Below are 20679 nucleotides of genomic sequence, written 5' to 3'. Positions count from 1 at the left end.
TAACCAATACCTGATAGACTTTTGCCCTATAAAGGAAAACCATAAAGGCTGAGGAGTTTGTAAAGTTAGAAAGGCAAGGCTGGGATGGATAGGACATGTGCAGAGGGAGGATAGTGGATATAATGGAGAAAGGATGTTGAAGAGGAAAAGAGAATGACCACAGAGGTTCATGGATGTAATGAAGTACGACATGCAGTGGATTGGTGTGATAAAAGAGGATGCTAGGGATGGGGTGCGATAGAAGCAAATGATCTGCTGTGGTGACCCCTAAAGCGAGCAGCCAAAAGAAGAAGTGATGCTTTATTGTAGAGGATTTACATTTTCAAAATGGTCAAGAGAAAAGAGAAAAATAAAAAGGTTGTTGTTCATTCATTATATTAACTAGCAATTTCACACCACTGCCTTCAGAGCTGTGCTGTGCATGTTTTAAAGACCTTGCTAGACCACTGTAATCAATGAAGTCACAAGTTGGTTTGCAGGACAAATCATGTGATGACACTATTCCTCAATTACCCAAACATCTTCTTCTGCGTTATATTATAAACTGGATATAAATACAACTTGTGGGCCACTACTGTGTATATATACTGTTAGTTAAATATCTGTGTAGGTTTGCAATCATCCATGTCATGAGAGTCTTGAGTGCTTTAAAAAGCAAACACCTCCAAAGGGGCCAACCCCCTGTTAGATTTGTATTGTTGATTGTCATTTATGCTTAGAAATATTTACTTATATATGCTTAGAGTTTTGTAATTAGTTGTAGATTGGTAGAGGTTTTGATCCTTGATAGTCTGCAAACTTTGTGTGTATTAGACAGCACTTTGGGAGCATGAGAGGTCATACCGTGTCTTATTGTTTTATGGTAGGATTAACGTAGTTGCGTCTGTTCTAGTCTAAGTGCTCTTTGTTTAGATGAACTGCAGGACTTCCTCACCGTGTTATCTAGGATGAACCATCTAGGGTGAGGGGGAGGCTACCCTCTTCCTGACCAAGGATGTTTGACCCTTTGATCAGCAGTCCACACACACACACACACACACACACACACACACACACACACACACACACAGGCAAGGTACTCTTTGTGTGTATGTAGACGTCATATGTTAATGAACTTATGCATATTCATGTAACCTCAATAAAAGAACAGTGGTACAGGAGAACGGACGAGAGCAACTGGGGTCAAGCGAAGGAACGGTGCCTGTCCGGTTCTCTCCCGTGCACGAGAAACATGAAGAAGCTTGCCTACTTGTGTCTTGCTTTGCAGTGTAATTATATTGTCTTCAACGTTCCAGCGGATGGGTTCAAGCTACAAACCTATCACCCCCACTAGGAGTTAAATACCTGAGATTCTCCACCATTTTTTTACATAACTAAAGAAGCTCTGAAGGAAACCAGCAAATGTTTACTACCAATGCTTAAACATTGCTTGTGCTGTTAATTATATTTCAAAGAAACACATCAGATTAATAGTAATTTAGTCTTTGCTCTTGTTTCAGTATTTTGCTTTACAGGGATGTCCCATATCATATTGTCCCTGCTAATGCCAGTAATAAATTTGCCTTTACGTTCTAGCACACTCGGGCATGTCTGAGAGTCAGAGCCATGCGTCCATCTCAGGTGATGATTTAGTACCTAAACAACCTCCAAGAGAACGAAGTACTTTGCAAAACATGCGAGAAAAATGTTCCCGCTAAAACTGAAAATAACAAACTTGTTTCACCACTTGAGACAAAAACACTGTTCGAGACAACCAGGCTACAAAAGGGGGAGAAACTAGCTAGAGATAAGCGACTCACACTTAAACAAATGCTCCACTGAGTACCGCTGGAATGCTCACTAGTTGTGCTCCATATACCAGGGAAAGAGGGCGGTGGATATAAATTCCTTGCTACTTTTGTGTTTATGTTTGACTTGACTGTGTCATCGGATATATTGCTGTATCACTACTACTGCACTATAAACCCGCTGCAGCTGGCACCTTGTTTAAGAAAATTCACACTTCAAATTAGGTAGTCTGACATCAATGACAGTAGCTCATTGGAAAAAAAAAAACCCTTTACACTACTGAGGTTACATTGCTCAGTAGATTAAATATTTTTCTTCCAAATTTTCTGGAAATATTGTAATATAATTTTGAAGCTATACCCCACTCCTATAGCTTTATTTTAGAAACCCACAAATCTCTGCACAACATATGAAGTTTTTTAGCATTTGCTGTGGTCAGAGCAACACTACCAGTGTACCAGTAAGAGTTGTTCAGGATCCTATATTGTTTGGCTAAAATCAGAAGTCACAGCCTTTTAGAGTCCTCCTCCTCTTCTGTTGACTGAGTCTAGCTGTCAATTAAAATGGACTCATGGTAAGTCTACAGTGCACCGCGGAACAACAATACAGTGAGAAACTTTGTTCTTATACAGATACAAGCACACACAAGGCAACAACGTCCTACAGACTCTTCAGTGGTCTGCTTACTCTTCAGTCTGCTTACTTATTTTATTTTTTAATAAAAATAATTGTTTTAAATAAACTTATTGCAAAGTTACGATGAAACAATAGTAAAACGCATATTATAAATTATTCTAATGTTCTCCCCCCGGCTCTGTTAGACTAACACACTCAAAGGATACAAATATAATTGGTTGAGAACCTTATCTCAAGTTCACATAGCACCTCAATACAAATTGTATCCCTGCTTGTTCTACCTCTGGGAAGATAAAAGACAACCCTCAGGACCTTGCTAAGAAAATATTTATTCCTAAATTATTCAGTGCATCTCATTGAAGAGGTTACACAAACGTGTGTATCACAAATTCACAAATACATGTGTGTGTACTCGTGCACACACCTACATTGATACAAGTGGTTATAATAAAGAGTGGTGGTGTTTAAAACTGGTGGGAGGATTACATAAAAAAAAAAGCTAGGCCCAGTACAGCATCATTACAGAACATTCTCCCACTGAAGAGGCCAAAGGTATGTGACACAAGCCTAGCTGCCTTTTCTTCCACGTTCCGAACACACGCACGCACGCACACACACACACGCACACGCACGCGCACACACACACACACACACACACACACACACACACACACACACACACACACACACACTCTATAAACAGACAGTAATGCATGCAGCTATGGAGCCAATTTACAGTATTATGCGATTAGCTACTGATATAACTATTATATAAGAGACATGAATTACAATAGAACTTAAATGACATGTAGTTAAGGGAAGTGAAGAAGTGGAAAAAAAGTGAGGTAGTTTCTTTCTTCATCTCTTCCCATTGTTGCTAAATTTGTCATCCCAGTTCTCTTGTGCTACATTGTTACCCTAATTGTGACAGCTAATTGGGAAATGGGGCCAGGAGACACTTAAGGTTGTGCGACAGAGAGGCAGGGAGGGAGAGAGAGAGAGAGCTATCAAGTAGATGACTGAATAGAAAACTGTGAGGATGAAATATTCTATGAATTACGAAGAAAAGGTGTATAATCGGCTACTGTATCCCCCTCTTTTCAAACTCGTTGTATCATCTTCTAATTAAAGAATTCATAAAATAAGAAATAAGTCAAGGCTCGAGTCATTTTCTCCTTTTCTGAGAGGAAGAGTCTGCTCATTTCGTCACTGCCTACACGAAGACTGATTGAATTCATTATCAGCACTCGGAGCAAAAAATTAAGGGAGACAATCAAAGGAGGGCAGACTAATGTCTCCTGCAAAATTAATCAGATCTCTTTGACACCCAGCTGTGCTGCAGAGGTGAGACAGGGAGAATACAGAGAACTGTGGCGTGCATGAGTGCATGTATAAAGGAGGATTAGAGGAAAACTTTATTAGGCGACGTAAAAAATGATTTCTTTCTGCGCACTAAACAAATCAATGTTTCCCCTCACCATAGCAGCAACAATCGAAACAAGGTCGATGCATCTAGATGGCAGATTCAAATTATGGGACATTCATTCATCTCTGCTCACTCTGTTCTCCTCTGTCACACACACACCTACGCACACAAACATTGTAATGACATGCAAAGGGGGCAATTTGAAACTAACACCAGCTGATTAGAACCAGGGGGAATCACGCGCAATCAGAAGCCAGGAAGCCATCATCTGTTCCCTCTCACCCTCCCCTCTCTCATTCCTTCTCACTTCCTCTTCAACATAGCAACTTGTCACAGGCCTAAAAAAAAATTTAATAAATACATAAATGCCCAGATCACATGAACGCTGAATCTGCCATTTACTGCATTTGTGAGGACTGTAAGGACCTATCACATGATGAGAGCCGAAAGAAGCTGCCAGAGCTGCTGATGTTATTAGGGAAGAATGTTAAGAAAGTGGATACTGTGTGGACTGACTAGTGGCAAAAATGCCATTTGCCTTTCTCTTTCTTAATAATGAGGGTGCATAAGCAAAGAATGAGTCTCAGCTGGAGGGCAACTGATACCTGAACTAATTAGTGTACTAGGACCAAATATTTTGGCTCCAGTGTGATCTCCAGTCTAGCTGAGTGCACTGAATGATTATTAACATGATGGGCTCAAGACCGTACACCTCAGACGGGACCTTGACTAAATCATTTCTTGGGAGAAAACCCCTTGCTGGCCAAACGATGTCTCTACAGTGTGGTCACGAAACTCAGACTGTTTAACAGGGATTTTTCTTTTCATATACGTTTCCTTTCATTGTCACATCGACCCATGAATCAAGGTACAAATGAAATCTTTAGACAATTAAGTTAGCTAAAAAATTTTAAAAAATAATCTGTGATTGTAGCAGTGGTGCTGGATTTGAATATATCTGGGTACCTGTCAGAGGGTATTCTGGTTGTTTATGCTATGCCATCCTGGCTTTTTCTCCTAAGCCAGTCAATTTGGTGCTAAGGCTGGTCACAGCTTATCAGAAATCATTTTTTTGGTGTTAGAACTAATGAGACAGTTGGCATATTGGAAATAGGACACATGTCTAAGGGAATGCATTCCAAACTTCATCACATTTCACTAGAAGAAAGTAAATTCCATTTAAACGTCACACTTAAAATTAGACAACTGAGTGTTTTGACTTCTTGCGTATACTCAGATAGGATGGGCAGTTTTATCATTTGATTTAAAAAGAAGTTAAGACTTCAAAGCATCAAAGCCCTACAGTACAGTGACATTCCCAGCACTTATCAAGAGACTGTGAAGTACAAGGACTCTAAAGACTAACTGAAGAGCTACTGTAAATCTGAAACACAGTAAACTGCAAACAACAATGCAAAGCATGCGCTTATGTCAGAGGTATACGCTTTGAGCAGATGCCAATGGCCAGTTCGCAGTTTCGCATACTTAAAGCTTTACTAATGCTGCAGAAGGTACATCATGTGCTCTCAGTGGAAGCCAAGGTAAAAATCAAATCTCAGAATACCACATGAATGCGTGTGTCCTTTCCAAGTTCTCTTGAAGGGAGAAAACTTTAACATTATGAGCAGAAAAAAAGAAAAGTTTGTAGACTTCAAAAACAGCTCCTCCATTCCTTTGTTATGGAAGCGTGCACACTCAAGTGTTGCGCATCACTCATGTCAAACACAGGCATCGATATAAAATAGAACAGAGACGTTCTTCCTATAACAATGTGCTTTGGTTGCAACAACTCCTGACAGTTTCAGCGCTGGCTTTTATGTCACAGATAATGATGTTGCTGTGCCACACAAGCCGTTTACCTTTTCTAAAAATTTCAAATGTAGTGAAACAACCCAGTGCAGGTTTAGACGCTTGTATTAAATGTCATCCAATTTTTTGAATACGTTTTATTTTTATTGTGAACATAAACAGTGGAAAGGGTTTCGTGCAGGTCTACAGTCATGGTCATTAGTCCAAAAAGACTCATGTCAGGAACTATGTAAACACTGAAAATAAACTGTTGCAAAAAAGCCTATAAATCATACATCGCTTCTTGCCAACAGTAGCCTACTTTCCATCCTCTGTCATGTAAACATGCTCCTAGTAAGATGGGAATAAAACGGGGAATTTATGATTTGTACTATACTCTTATTAACTTGCAGCGCAGAGGGTAAATATCAGCAGTTCCTGTGTGCTGTATTTGTGAACTCAGTCAGGGTTTGCAACAATTCAATGATAATGCCTTGCATGCTACACAGAAATAAAAGGGTTTGTCAGGTTGGAGATGGCCCCTACTGTAAATATCAGTCACGAAAAGGCACTTTGGCAAATTTCAGTATAACAGAGCAGACATGAGTTTTTTTTAAGACTCTTTTGGGGTCCATAATTGTCTCTAAGGGGTCTCAGATTGAGTAGGAAAAACCAAGCCCTCTACAAACAATTACTTTGTCTTTTCCTCACCTTTAAACTGAAATGTCCCCTTCTGTCTCCGCCGGACAAATAACATACACACCAGAGACCAACTATTTACTGTGTTTGTTTGCTTTTCTGTCATCTGCAGCTAGTGTGACCCCCTCATCCACCTCAGCATCAACCATTCAACTAACTCAGTGCAGACACTGGTTACCACAGCAACCGAGACCAGACTTATTTGCTAGCTTTATTTCTTTTACCAGCAAAAGATCCTTTTCCTTTTGTGGAGGAAAGGGATGCATTTCCCACAAATCCCTCAAAATATGATTTTAGCTTTCAAATTGAAAAATAGAAAATGTTGAATCTGAGAAAATCTTTCATTGTATTTTAGGTTACGTCACTGGCTGGCTGTATAGGAAATTAACATTTTTGCACATCAGTTTGAAAGCTTGCGGGCAATTCTATAAAAATGAAGAAACAAATAAATACAATGAAAAACATGTGTTGTACTGTGCAAGCATCCTACTGCTACAGAACTACCTGTAACACTCCAGTTTCTCCACATTCCAAAACAGAAAGAAAACACCTAAACAAACTGAAACTGCAAATTTCCCATTTAAGCTTCCCACAGTGTCAGTCAACTAAGTGCTTGATTAATTTGAAAATAACATGTGGGTGGCATTGTTTTGCCACAGATTTTTTTTTGGTTTTGTTTTGATGCTGATTCATTGAGATACATGTACATTCTGAGATATAGATGGATATAGATAAAGGTCTTTTGAATGCTACAAAAAAAAAAAAAAAAGAAAGTTTACAGTGGCAGAGCAGCAAATCTGCTGCATTACTCATTTTATATCCAAATGGCAAAATTTGGCTGCGTCAAAATGTTCTCACCTAAAGGAACATTCAAACCATCTGGGTATCCATGCAGCATTACTGACTTTCTGCTCATAAGTACAACTGGCTTGGGGCTCAGAAGAGCACTGTGGCTGCCTGTTGAGCTGGCCTTGTGGGTGTAGTGTAGCCAATCCTACTGAAAGTAGCAGCATTTGCCACAGATGCATAGAGTAAGAGCGGCCACAGGCATGTTAACTCTAGTTCATGGCCCATCAATGCAAGACCATTGTGTCCATTGACACAGTACGAACTGAAATTTTCTGTCTCTGTGTCTCTTTCTGTCTGTGTAATTACAGCTTCACCCTCCACAGTAATTAGGGACTATTTCAACAAGGATGTGGAATGTCTCCATCTATTTTTCCTTCTCTTCATCTCTTCTTCTTCTTCACTGGCAACACTTTAACGCTTTATTTTTCTAAAATAAACAAAATCCTTCTATATTCTTTTACATTTTCTTTCTATCCTCTACATTCGGGAGAGTAGCCATGCTAACAGGGTGACTTCAAATCAACCTTAATGATCAGTGATTGTCATGAAGCATGTTTGAGTCACTGGAGTGTAGCTTTGGATTTAGCAGTCAGCATCGCCAGTCTATGCCCTTGGAAAAAACAAAAAAAAGCAATGATGAGTAAAAGAAAAGAGAATGTCTCTAAACCATCCGCCCCCAGACGTGCAGAGAAGGTGGGTGTGTGGAGCAATAGTCCTCTCTCAGCATCGCAGTCAAAGGCACAGGGAACAAATCTGCTGTTCCAAAGGCAATGAATGTTATGATATCTCCTGCAGTGCATAATGCAATCTTTTCAAGGCCCTAGGCACCACAGGAATAAACTTGTTGAAACACTATATTCTGGGGGCAGATGTTCAGAAGCACAAGTCATTTTAAACTCCTTTAAATTGCATTTTATAAGACAAGTGGTGCCTTATTTGACGTGCGGCAAGGAAAAAGGCAAATAAAACAATATATGGCATTTTCACTTATGCAGCTCCAGACAACTTCTTATTGTAAGACCACACAAACGACACACAGCACTGTATATACATCAAAGAGGCTGGTTTACACTAGATCCTTTCTGGGGCTTTTAGTAAGCATTTCATTAGCTCTACATCTCCTTTTATTCCCTTTCTGAAATAAACATGTCCATATTTGAAAAAAAAAAAATACTATCCTTCTATCGCTATTCCTCCCTCTCACACGCCTTCTCTAGCCCTTCACCAACTGCAAGTCTTTTAGCACAATGATATGACAGAAACACATAAGAATAATGGCACGTTGTTGCTAAGAGACCACCTGTTCAGATCTCCCACATGAGATTGTGGTGAAACTGTAGTTCTCTTATCATCACCAGAGTAACATTCATTTGAGTGTAGTGAATGTCACGACAATATTGCAACTGAGAGAGAAACCTATTACATAACAAGATGTCTTTTAGGCAGAGAAACTGCATTTCAGATGAGGGTTTTTTCTTTAAATCAGACATACTGCAGCCGCTATCAGGCAACCACAAAATGAAGATCAAATAACAAGAGCGCACTGCAGAACGCGCTTGATCCACTTAACGTCAAACGACTATTTTGCCACATTCATAACAGACATTTGAGAAAATGGCATCTACTGGCTTCCGGGCTGTGTTGACATTTAGGGAGTGGTGTTCCATGGGAAAACGGCGCTGTCCTGAGGGCTAGTGGTGATGAGCCACACCCTTTTATTTCCTTACCTGTCAGGGTGTGTTCAAAACCTGCACTGCATTGTATCGGGGGCAGAACACGCAATACTTTCTGTGACAAAGGGTGAAGAAATACAAGAAAAAGTTACATTCTTCCACGGGGCGTTTAGCTTTGATGTAAACGTCCATGTTATTTATTCTTCAGGAGAGCAGCATATAATGTTAGCAGTTAAGAGGTTGCACTATTGACTGGCTTAGCACACAGCTCTGTTCTTTCGAAGCTGCATTCAGGCTTGCTCTAATCTGTTTATTCACTTCATCTTGTCCTCCCCTCCTCCCGAGCCAGGTCAGTCTGAGACTTGATCCAGCGGCATGCTAAGAGGCTTGATCTAGGCCACCACCTTTCACAGGCAGCCGGTGGCATGACCAGCTGGTGGAGATGACAGCAGTGCAGACACAGACGTTCTCAAACATGCAAGCGCTGAGTGTCAGTCTTAAGTATCTGTCTCCCTGTGTCAGCACAGGAATGACTATATACCAGTCACCTCGTCTGGAACTGCCAGTCTACGTGAGGGAAGAGAATTGAAGTGAGTCATGGAGGATCATGCAGGGATTGCTGGGTTTACAGAGTTGACTCCCTTGTTGATTAAGATAAAGTCATCTCTGGAAAGTAAGGAGTGTCTCTGCCCTTTGCTGAAGGAACAATACTCAGAGTGAGATGCAGAATCCCCACTCTTGCTCTCACCATGCCTACAGTTCCAGCCCTGTTAAACACACACTCTCAACTGGGCTAACATGACTCACAGCAGCGCAGTTACCCCCCTAACCTCCCTAGTGATTACTCGGTATCTGCCCAGCTGCTGACTACAATGACTTTACAGTCTCTGCATATTTTTTTAAACATTTTCTCTTCCTCAGGAGTTGTTTGCTTGCAAATCAGACAAACAACTATTGTCTGCTGTCTGATATGTACAGACCAGAGAGATAAGCAGGGTTACAAGGTTTTGGAAGTTAAAGCAATTATTTTTGTGTTTATCGCTTGGAGGTGCACAAAACTATTCATGTTCAATCACCACAGGCAATTAGCACAAAAAAGGTCTAACATGAAAAACAACAACTTGAGATTCCAAGTTTGACTCTTACTCAGCAAAACACAAAGAAATATTCAATCATTATGTATTTCTTTCCAAGCCAGTGATCATACGGTGGATGAAATTTCCATTTACCTCTGTGCACTTTCAGGCATCCATTTTCTATCATTTTAATCTAATCCTGTAACAGAAGCCATGACTTGTACTGTTTCATCAGTTTGGCTGAAACTCCCCTGAAATTAAAGATGACAGTCTGCATTTCAGCCTCAGACAATGTGTAATTTTGCATCTTAACTCATAACAGTAGATTCAAGTGCTGAAACATGCTGATTACTGCATTATTTTGAGTGTAAACTATGGTTAATAAAATTTTTATAACTGATCCAACTCAATTTTTTTGTCTTGATTAAACAATGATTGTGCCACATATACAGTCAATGGAATAATTATTTGACCCCCTGCTGAATTAGGAAGTTTGCTCACTTTCAAGAAAAGATAAGTCTCCAATTTTCATAGCAGTTTCCTTTAAATGGGGAGACACAGAATACCAAGCAAAAATCTAGAACAAAACCCCACATTAAATTAAATAAATGCTATAAACTGACTTCTCTGTCATTTAGTGAAATAAGCATTTGATCTCCAAGCAACATATGACGTAGCACTTGGTGGTCACTGGGTTTTCACATGTTTCAGGATGGATTTTGGCCCACTCCTCTTTATAGAAACACTCTAAATCCTTTAAGGTTCTTCAAAGATTTTCTACTGAGGAGGACTGAAGTCTGGTAACTTGCTAGGCCAGTCCATGATTATGATGTGCTTCTAAGCAAGCCACTCCTTTGTTGCCTTGGCAGTGTGTTTCGATTGTTGTCATGCTGGAAGACCCAGCCACGAAGCAACAGCCCCAAAGCATAATGTTTCCATCTCCTTGAAGTTGGTGTTCTCTGGGTCATACACAGCACTTTCTTCCAAGCCTTCTCTGAATCATTCAGATGTTCACTTGAAACTTAAAATGGTCCTAAACATGTGCCTTCTTGAGCTGGGAGACCTTATGGGTGCTGCAAATATGAGTCCACTAGGCATAATGTATTTCCAGTGGTGTTCTTGGCGATTGTGGTCCCAACTGCCTTCTGTGTCTGCCGGCTTTCTCAAGATCCTCCTCACCTTGTGAGGCAAGATCTTCAGACTGAGGGCAATTGACGGTCATTTTGTATTTCTTACATTTCCAAATAGTCACAGCAAAACTTGTCACCTTCTCACCAAGCTTCTTGTTGATGGTCTTTTAGACCGCTGCAGCCTTGTGCAGGTTTACAGTCTTGTTCTTAATATCCTTTGAGAGCTCTTTGCTCTTGCCCATACTGGCAGAGATGTTGGACTGGAAGAAGCTGATTCAGAGGACAGGTCAGCTTTATACTCATAAAAAGTTTAGATCATTTATCGATTAATTGTAATCCGTGTACCACAAAAATAGCACATAGCTATCTGTATATTAGGAGACATAATTCTTTGTGGGTTGCACTGGATCAAATACTTGCTTTTTTCCTGGATTTTTGGATGATATTCTGTTTCTCACAAAAATTAAACTACTATAAAAATTTGAAACTGCATTTCTTTGTGAAAATTAAAGGTCATAGGACGGGATCAAATAATAATGTCTTAAAAACATGCAAAAGTGTCTGTTAACATATACCCAAAGCTAGTCTTAATCATCTTATAGAGAGGCAGACAATATCTAGAGTTGTGTTTCAAGGATGACCAGAATAAAGACAATAACACACAATAACACAGATACTTGTGGAATAATTTCTGACTGTTAACTCAGTTCATCACTGCAGCTCTACTGCATTAACAACACACAGTATACAGTAAAAGACTCGTGTTTCTCCCCTCACTGAGATATGGGTCACACTGAACTCTTGAAATATTAAAGAAACAGTACGAAACTTGCTTTTATGCTGCAAGGTTTGGTGAAAAAAGCATGACAAAGTGCCAAAGAAGCAGTGACTATAGATAACACTCACTCTCTGACCTCCTGGCTTTTGCCACTGGGTCAGTTCCCCAGTGTTGGAAGTGGGACTCTCTTTCTCCACTCTACTGCCCATCAGTGTTGGACTGTCAGGGCTTTGACAGGGTTTTTTCACCCCAGAGACAGAGACTCACTGCTGGGCTTTTACTTGAATGAGCACCAAAATCTGCAGAGGGGTCTGTTCTCCCCAAAGAACTCGGGAATCTGGAGCATTTCTTTCTTCCCCCTTTTATGGAGGGACTGATTTACCAACATTTGCAGGAAATAAGCACTTGTATAAACCCCATATGATAAAGGGCATTCAGGTAAACTTGGAACCAGTGCTGGGAACATTTACTTCAATTTATGGCTCTAAGAACCCCTAGATGTCTGCTCATTTCTGATACCTCAATTCCCTATAGGTATCAGAACAGCTCGTCTTGACTCATTCATGGGTTTCGCAAAACTTCTGCTGGCTTATGCTTTGCATGGAAACAGCTAGCAATAGAGTATATTTAGGTTATTACACGTATCAATACCTAGATATATATACAGATATAAGATAGAGACCACCTCAAGCAGGCCTAAGTCATTAAGGAAACCCAAGAATATTACAGAGCAGACACAGGAGCAAGCCATCATACGGTGAGATTATGTTGACATTCCATTACTGGCTGCAACTCTAAACCATGGCAAAGGTTGTTAAACAAAGCCTGCAGTGAGGTTTAATAAATTATAAAGCAATCAGCACGAAAACAAGCGCATGATTAGGGCATTAGCTCTTTTAAGTTATTCATCAACCACTTCTATAATCAAATGAGCATTCCAGCCATGTATACACCAACAGGGGAAAGCACTGGTAGATGATAAATGGCAAATTTCCTTATTATTCTGTCATCAGGTGCTCTTCTTTAGTATACAGCTGTAAATCCAACCCATTGCTGTTTCTACAAAAAGAATTTGAAGACAAGTTTTGCATTAAAAATACTGAGACATGAAAAAAGCTAAAAAAATAAATGGTGGGCTTAGATGGTGCAATCGCTTCCATTCATTTTTTACCTAGAATGTGTCTTTCCCAGAATTGAGGCTTTGCAATCAAACGCAGTTCACATGGAGTTTTAAGAAGAACAGGTTTGAAGAGGCAAATATTTACTTGTTGCAACAGGATGCTTAGGCTTTTGTGCCACTCGAGCACCGACTTCTGGAATGCAGTATGTTAATGTTTCAGCAGGCTGTGCTCAATAACCAGTAGTTAACCAACGAACAGCTCACACTACCTTCAAGCAGACCGCTATAGGTGTAGGCTACTCATGCAACAGGCCAAGGAGCAGGAATAGCAAGAGTGAGTGACTTTGATTTTGCAGTTTTGATGGAAAGGTGTTGCCTTAAGTTGTGGTGGAACGCAAAAGTACAGGGAGGCGGAAAATACATTATTTTTGATCAAGTGAAAAATAAAAAATAATAATAATAGTAACCTGCTGCGTTTCGGCGCCTCTCCCTTAAGGGATCATCGATGATTTAAAAAAATGGGTTTTGAATGCATCTTGACCAAAACTATACAAAGATCAAATTCATTTTGCCGCTGCAGTGCTTACTTTGCGGCTGAAATTACATGCTCGTATATACCTCCGAACTTTATTAATTAGTTGAACCTTACCTTGTAGACATTTTCCGTCAAACGGTGAACCTCGTCTGTGCGAGACATGGTGAAATCTTCAGCCAGGACCATAAACGTTGTTTTTTTACTTTAAACGTGTATCCGCGGAGAGAAAGGGAAAAAAAAAAAAAAAACAGGGGAGAGACGGGTAAATGCACGAGTGCGAGCTAACAACAGGCGAGATAAGACACCGAGTGGCTCTGCGCTCCCGAAACCCACTAACTAAACACACCTTCTCTCTCCACAGCTGACAGTCCGATGCTGCCTTTACGGTCTACTCGGAAGTTCTGATTTTTGTTGGGCTTCCTTTATTTTATTTTATTTTTTTCGCAATCTCTTAAACACTGTGTGCGATGCGAAGATTTAAACAAAAGAAGTACAACATAGTATAACATTTTCCAGCTTTTGTTTACAAGTTTAAAAGTAAAATCTAATACATTCGGACGTATAGATTAGGGGTAAACAAGAATGAGAAAATATGAAGGGAGGGCTTTTATCCCCCAAAAGTATAAAATTTAAAAACCCAAACAATTATTAAAGGCTGTCATGGTAGCCTACGTTATCATGGCAATGAAAGTCACATAACGAAATTTCTACTACGTTGCGCGACGTGTTTTTGTTATACTAAACGGTTAAAAACATTATTTCCCACGGTAATAGAACGCAGCACCATCTTGTCAAAATGCAGATTTAGAGCCCGCCCCCTAAATCTCTACCATTACTAAATATTTGAGGCAAATTCGTTCTCGTAGCCACAAATTCCATGTATTTTAAAATATGTATGTTTATCTATTCATATCGCTCCAGTGTTTACAATGATAAGCTTGGTAGAGTTATGCACAATAGGACCTAGCATATACCTTAACCTATAAACATATGTGACTAAGCATGAACAGCTGGTTAAAGTAGTGGGATCATCCTGCCAGTTTATCTCCATGCGCACCAGTAATCAGTAATAAATGATAGAGTCTCAGTGTGGTGAATTTAAGCCATATTCCTCCGATTAAAGCCATTATACACCACGTAAATCTGCCTCAAGTATGCCTACTATTACATGAGGCTTTAGGGAAGTCGCACTGTACCTGTTACACCATAGGTGCTGTTTTTCCTCATAGGATAATTTGTGTTAGCTGCATTGTACATGCTAATTAGTGTCTAATTGCTGCTTAGTGTCAGATTGTAAATACTATATTTTCTTCCTTGTCTAAACATCACCCACATATTAGCAACATGAGATTTTGATTTTCTTTCAACAAGTACACACTAAGGGCACTCTAAATGAAGACACCTGTTATGTGGAGTGCGGTGTAGAAAAACACAAGTGAGGAGTGCCCCCTTCTGGAGAAAGTATGGTGCATATTTTCACTGGTATTTATTATTTTTATTAATTTTTCATTTTATAAAAATTACAAGAAAGACAAAAAATAATCAGTTGTGGACAAATAAAGACAGGACAGCGTTTGTTCCCACAGCTCAATTTAATATGTAAAGCTGTAAATAATGTGTAAGACATCTAAAAACTCCTGTTATTCTACAATAACAGCTACAATGCAACACTTCTCTTCCTAACCAAATCAGACACAGAGAAATAGAATATTTCACTTTATGCATGACTTAAGTGGAGCGGTGAACCAAGTACAGACAGTGCTGATGCTGTAAATTGTGTGAAGATGCACTGATGTGTGCAGGTCCCGTGTTCACATACCAAATCCCAGAAAAAAAAAGAAATCCACCTCTTTATGCAGCTTAACACTGGATACAGACCACACATTCAGTCTACTAGGCTGCCAACAGCTCTCTGTCTGGCTTGCTCTTTGCTTCTCGCCTCTCTAGAAAACACAAAATCAAAATAAAATAGTGTGACGTCAAACACTAATTTATGGTTGTTTAAGGAATGATTTGTTGAGTGAAAGATTAGATGTACCTGGCTCTGCTTTAGCTGCTTCTGACACCTCTGGTATTGGTTCACTGGGGACCTCTGGAAGTGCTACGTCTTCTTCCTGTTTCAGAAAGAGAGATTACGAAAGCCAGCTGACATATTTAGTTCCTGAAAAGCTGAAAAATTTGTGGACTTATTATCAAAGCAGTACTACAAAAAGTTGCACAACGATTTTATTTTAATTTTAGTTTAGGTGCATAATATATTGGACAAAGACAGTTTTTGACATTTTGGCTCTGCACACCAGAACAAGGGATTTTAGATTTTTTTAGAAATCAATTTGTGATTGAAGTACAGCAAACAGTATGCCATTAACTAGGAATTACATCCATTTTTATGCACAAACCTCCATTTTCCTAGACTCAAAATTAGTCACATAAACCAACATAATTTTAAATATAAGGACTGTTTCTAATACTTGTCTAAAAAGCCATTGCAGCAAAAGACTGCCTGAAGTCTAGAACCCACGGACATCAACAAAATGCTTTGTTTCTTTCCTTTAAATCCTCTGCTGTGGCATGTTCTGCATCCAGGTTTGCATTTAGTAACTGTAAAGCTATGTTGTGGTGGGATCAGGTCACACGTTTGGTCATTGAAGGATATCTCATTTCTTTGCCTTGAGAAACTCTTGTGCTGCTTTTGTAGTAAGCTTGGACATATATGCTCGAGTCATTATCTATGTGCTGCAGTCAGTTTTGCAGTATATGCCTGCATCTGAGCAGAGAGTACAGCGCTGTACACTTCAGAAATATTCCTACTACTTCAATCAGCAGGCACATCATCAATTAACACTAGTGGCCCAGATCCACTGACACCCCTACATGGCATAACATTGTCTCCTTTTCGTATGTCTGATAGATTTATTGTGTTCTTTTAGCCTGATGGCCTTTCTCAGTTTCACCGATATTTCTTTTGGCCTCATATTAAACCTTCTAAAAATCTTTTAAAAATCCACTGTGGTGGTGTTCAGAGGCAAAACTGCAAAAAATAGTTTTCTTTGCTCAATAAATGATGTTGTTTTTTCCCCAGATGATTCTATTGATTTTCAGATATATTCATTTTAATTGCCCCTCTTACAGACATTTTCTGGGAGGTCTCATGTTGTTTCCATGCATTACCTCTTTAGGTTTTTGGTTTTTTTTGCATTTACACCATACTTCACAGTTTCCAAAACACTATAGCTCCTTCAAAATAAAATAATATTCCTCTTTTTTTTTTTCTAAAATCAATTTCTGCTTCTTGTTGCTTCAGGTAATTTTTCTTAAAACAACTTGTTAATCTTTATAATGAGCTTTCTATTCAGGAGTTGTTTTTTGTTTGTTTCCTGTTTGTAAAGATAATCTACAGAGAAATTTGCACTGGTGTAATTCATGCAGTATTTGGGTTTGTATAACTGATTTCATTGTACAATAGTGAGGTCTAGCAGTGTGGGAGGATATTTTTGTATGCATTTAAAAATTGTCTTTAAGAAGAAACACATTTAATTCAGCTTCAAATACAATAATATCTACTGCGCTACAATTTTATTTGCATAATTGTGTCAAACTGATTCTTAAAACTAGTCTTTGTACAAATGTGAAAAATAGTAATTTACAGCAAGTAGTTTGACAGACATGTGAATGTGTAATTTAGGATAATAATTACATCATAAAAGAATAATCTTCTGAGGTTTTAATCACAATGAATTAACCAAATTCATACCCACAGTTGTTTCATATTCACTGTGTTATTATGCTACATTTATATTGTAATTAGCTTAAAAATTCTTCTTCTAAGTTTGCAACACAGTTTTCTTCTCTTCAAAAACCAGATTTCTATAGATTTAAGATTAAATGGCAACGTTCAGTTTAGGTGTGATATCCCTGCATGAGTCAACCGTGAATCACAGCTTTAACCACATAATTGCTCAAGTGGAAGCACTCAGTGGCCAGCAGTTGAATGCTGCGGTCACGCTCGGAGCCTTGGTGGGCGTAACTATTAGATGAAGTGGGGCGATAACAGCAAAAGAGCATGCATGCTTTGGAAATATTTTTAGTAATAACAAAGGTTTACAATGCAGTGTAACACCCACCTGAGTGATAGCTTCCAGCTCTGCTAAGACAGCATCCTCATCCTCTTGTGTCAGGACTCCAGCCAACATTTCATCTATTTGCTACAGGTGCATAAATGAAGCAATAAATTAAAAACAAACAAACAAACGAAATCGTTGATTTAAAAAATTCTCTTAAAGTGATATGTATCATCCCAGAACATACACTACAATATGAAGGAAATAATTACTATTGGACATGTAGTTTAATCAAACCTCAGCTGATTTTTGGCATACATGCAGTACCGGTATTAATGATAGTTCTGTGCAGGTATATTTGATAAACATCAGGCATTTTACCCTTTGATAGTCAGTCGATTCCTGTGTCTCATCCAGGATTCTCTCCACATCTTCTATTGACATGATCTGTCATAATGTTACATTATACACTCATGTTTATAACTCTTAAGGTGGTATTAAAATATTTTGAAAATGCATAGTACAGGAAAAACAATGGAAAGCACTACCTCATGCATGCTCCTCAGACAGTCGTTGCCAACTTTAAGTCCCTCAATGACTTTCATTTCAATTTGCATGAACTCAATGTCTTGAACCTGTTGACAAACAATTACATTGTAAAAATAGTTACATGAAATATAAATAAACAAAACAACAAATCAAATAGTATTTGTCCCTTTTATTTTCTCATAAAATAGTGATTAAAGAGAGACTGAGTTAAAACAAACACTTTACATTACACTATTTTTTGGTTTGGATTAGCATGAAATATAGTAACAAATCACAAGTAATCACAAAACAGTATTGTATCACAAATGAATTTAAGGCCACAATGGACTTCTCAACTTTGGACCAATTTGCATTTAAGCAATCATATTATTAACAGTTATTTTGGAAACTGTTAAATACTGCAGAATTGAACTGGTCCACTCTCCCTTGGCACTGAATATCAAAGCCTGGTGGACTGATGCTATGAAACTTACCATGCGCTCGAGATTTGAAATCTGATTTTCGGTCTTTTCTAGTAACTGATCCTGGTACCGTTTTTTCTTAAGAAGCAACAGCGCTTTTCTGCAATAACAAATGAAAACACAAAGCATCATATTGCAAAGAATATCTTTTGTTTACAGTACGAATACAGTGTGTACCGCTGCATGCCGAATAAAGTAAATTGAATTACAAAAGAGAAAACGGACTCTGTGCAGGAGTCATTAACTTGGGAAATTTTAAGTAGCATTATCCATATTTAAGTAAACCTCATTTGTTTACATTGTTGCCAGTATTCACAGTAGTGTAACTACATGCTGGTAGATATTGTGTAAAATCGAGACTTGTGCTTACTCCTTCTTGCCATCTTGTAGCAGCTGCTTTGCTAGACGTCGCTCTTTCTCCAGCTGCAAGGTGATTCTCTTTTGGTACTGCTTCAGCTTGTCTCTCTGCTGCTTCAGTTGCTGGACAAAATCCCCAACGAGAAAATGAAAAAAACAACAACAACAACAACAATATAATATACACATTCCTTGCAATTTTATTGGGTACACCTTGCTAGCCATGAGTTAGATAAATATGTTGGTTCATACTGACATGACAGCATCACACAGTTGCAGCAGATCTGCACCACCCGTTACACCAAATCACAGTGCTGACTGTGAAGGCCATTTGAGTACAGTGGCTTCATTGCCACGATCAAACAAACAGTTTGAGTTGATCTGAGCTTTTGACATGGCGCATTATTCTGCTGGAACTAGCCACGAGAACAAGGATAGACTGTGCTTAGAGTCATGGATATAGTCAGCTACAATACTCAGGGAGGATGCAGCATTTAAATGTTGCCCATTTGGTACAAGATGGGGAGGGTGGATCAATGCTTTCATGTCGTTTACAAATTCTGACCCTACTATCTCAGTGTCTATGGTGCAATTTTGGTGAGCTCATGTGAACTGTAACCTAATTTTCCTGTTCTTAGCTGCTGTACCTCACCTGCTTCAAGGTTTGCGATGTTGTTTGAAACTTGCAGAAGATGTGTTTTTCTGCATACCTTGGTGGTAATGAGTAGTAGTTACTGTTATCTTCTCATCAGCTCAAAGGAGTCTGCTCATTTGCTTATGAACTCTGTCATCATCAGGTCATTTTGAGAGAACTGCCTTTAGGAATGTAACAGCAGATCTGCCTCCATAGACGATCTCTTGCATCCTCTTCCGCTCTCCTTTCATATATCCATAATTGTGGTCTTTCTCTTCGCCTCCTGCCTGACAGCTTCATCTTTTACATCCTTTGCTACCATGTAATTGGCTGATTAGATATTAGATATTAGCCTTAAGCAGCAGTTAAACAGGAGTACCCAATTTTTTTTTTTTATCTACTAAAAAAGTAACGAAGAAATAGACACAAAAACACAAGGAAGAGGTCCATAAACTGATGTCGCATATTATAAATAGATGTACTCATTCAGTAGATATTTTATGAAACCAATTCTGTGCTAAACGGAGGAGGGGAATACAGTTCTCACGAGATACGAGTCGCAGAGAAACCCAACAGTAAGCACATCGGGCGATATTAATTCATCTCGCCGTGTGACCACAGCACAAGACCGTGCAACCCCTAACACTAGCCCGATAACGGGGATGCTATAACCGCTATCAGCTCACCAAAATGGCTTTGTCCTGCTCCGTTACACGAGAAGGTCGACTCTTTCTCCCAAAGACGTTTCCCATTATTCAGCCACATCCCCGCCACATTCTCCCGTATCAACACAAAAAATATCACTTTTTGCTAAACATTTTGTACGATAGTAATTAGCCTAAAATGGCTAACAGGCTAACTGACTACACCATGCCCTCAGTTCTTTTTGTTTTCCGCGTTTCCTACGGCAAGCAAGGCAGGACGTATAATCCGAAGCGTTACATTACTTGATTATTAGAGCTCGTTGTTCTGATATTCATTCCTGTTATATTGTGACATGGTACGTGCGGTAACAGCTGCGCCTATTACTATGATAAAATGAATTCAACTGCAGATTGTATAGGGGGCACATGTTAAACACTCTCGCCGGACTGTTGGTACCTTGGAGAGCTTCCGCCT

The 20679-nt window shown here is 39.1% G+C and overlaps 2 protein-coding genes across 4 annotated transcripts in view; both read right to left on the bottom strand.

Moving 5' to 3' along the window:
* Positions 1 to 13857, bottom strand: part of LOC309704855 (BAR/IMD domain-containing adapter protein 2-like) — a 52156-nt gene extending 38299 nt beyond the window's left edge. For all 3 annotated transcript variants that reach the window (XM_082530315.1, XM_082530313.1, XM_082530314.1), the window contains exon 1: positions 13613 to 13857. In XM_082530315.1, coding sequence (XP_082386441.1) covers positions 13613 to 13684 — 72 coding nt within the window. In that variant the 5' untranslated portion in view covers positions 13685 to 13857. The remainder of the gene's footprint in view (positions 1 to 13612) is intronic.
* Positions 13858 to 15077: 1220 nt separating this feature from the next.
* Positions 15078 to 20603, bottom strand: LOC309705430 (charged multivesicular body protein 6-like). The gene is made up of 8 exons (XM_082531252.1): positions 20247 to 20603; positions 18940 to 19049; positions 18582 to 18669; positions 18108 to 18194; positions 17941 to 18006; positions 17623 to 17703; positions 15537 to 15612; positions 15078 to 15441 (listed from the first exon to the last, which is right to left on the bottom strand). The coding sequence occupies exons 1-8, from the start codon at positions 20310 to 20312 to the stop codon at positions 15392 to 15394; spliced, it is 624 nt and encodes a 207-aa protein (XP_082387378.1). The 5' UTR covers positions 20313 to 20603; the 3' UTR covers positions 15078 to 15391.
* Between the last annotated feature and the right edge of the window lie 76 nt (positions 20604 to 20679).

This window comes from Aulonocara stuartgranti (genome assembly GCF_965226115.1).
Source record: "Aulonocara stuartgranti genome assembly, chromosome: 4".
Lineage (NCBI taxonomy): Eukaryota > Metazoa > Chordata > Actinopteri > Cichliformes > Cichlidae > Aulonocara > Aulonocara stuartgranti.
The sequence above is the reverse complement of the archived record's forward strand: the minus strand, read 5'-3'. Positions and strand labels throughout refer to the sequence as shown.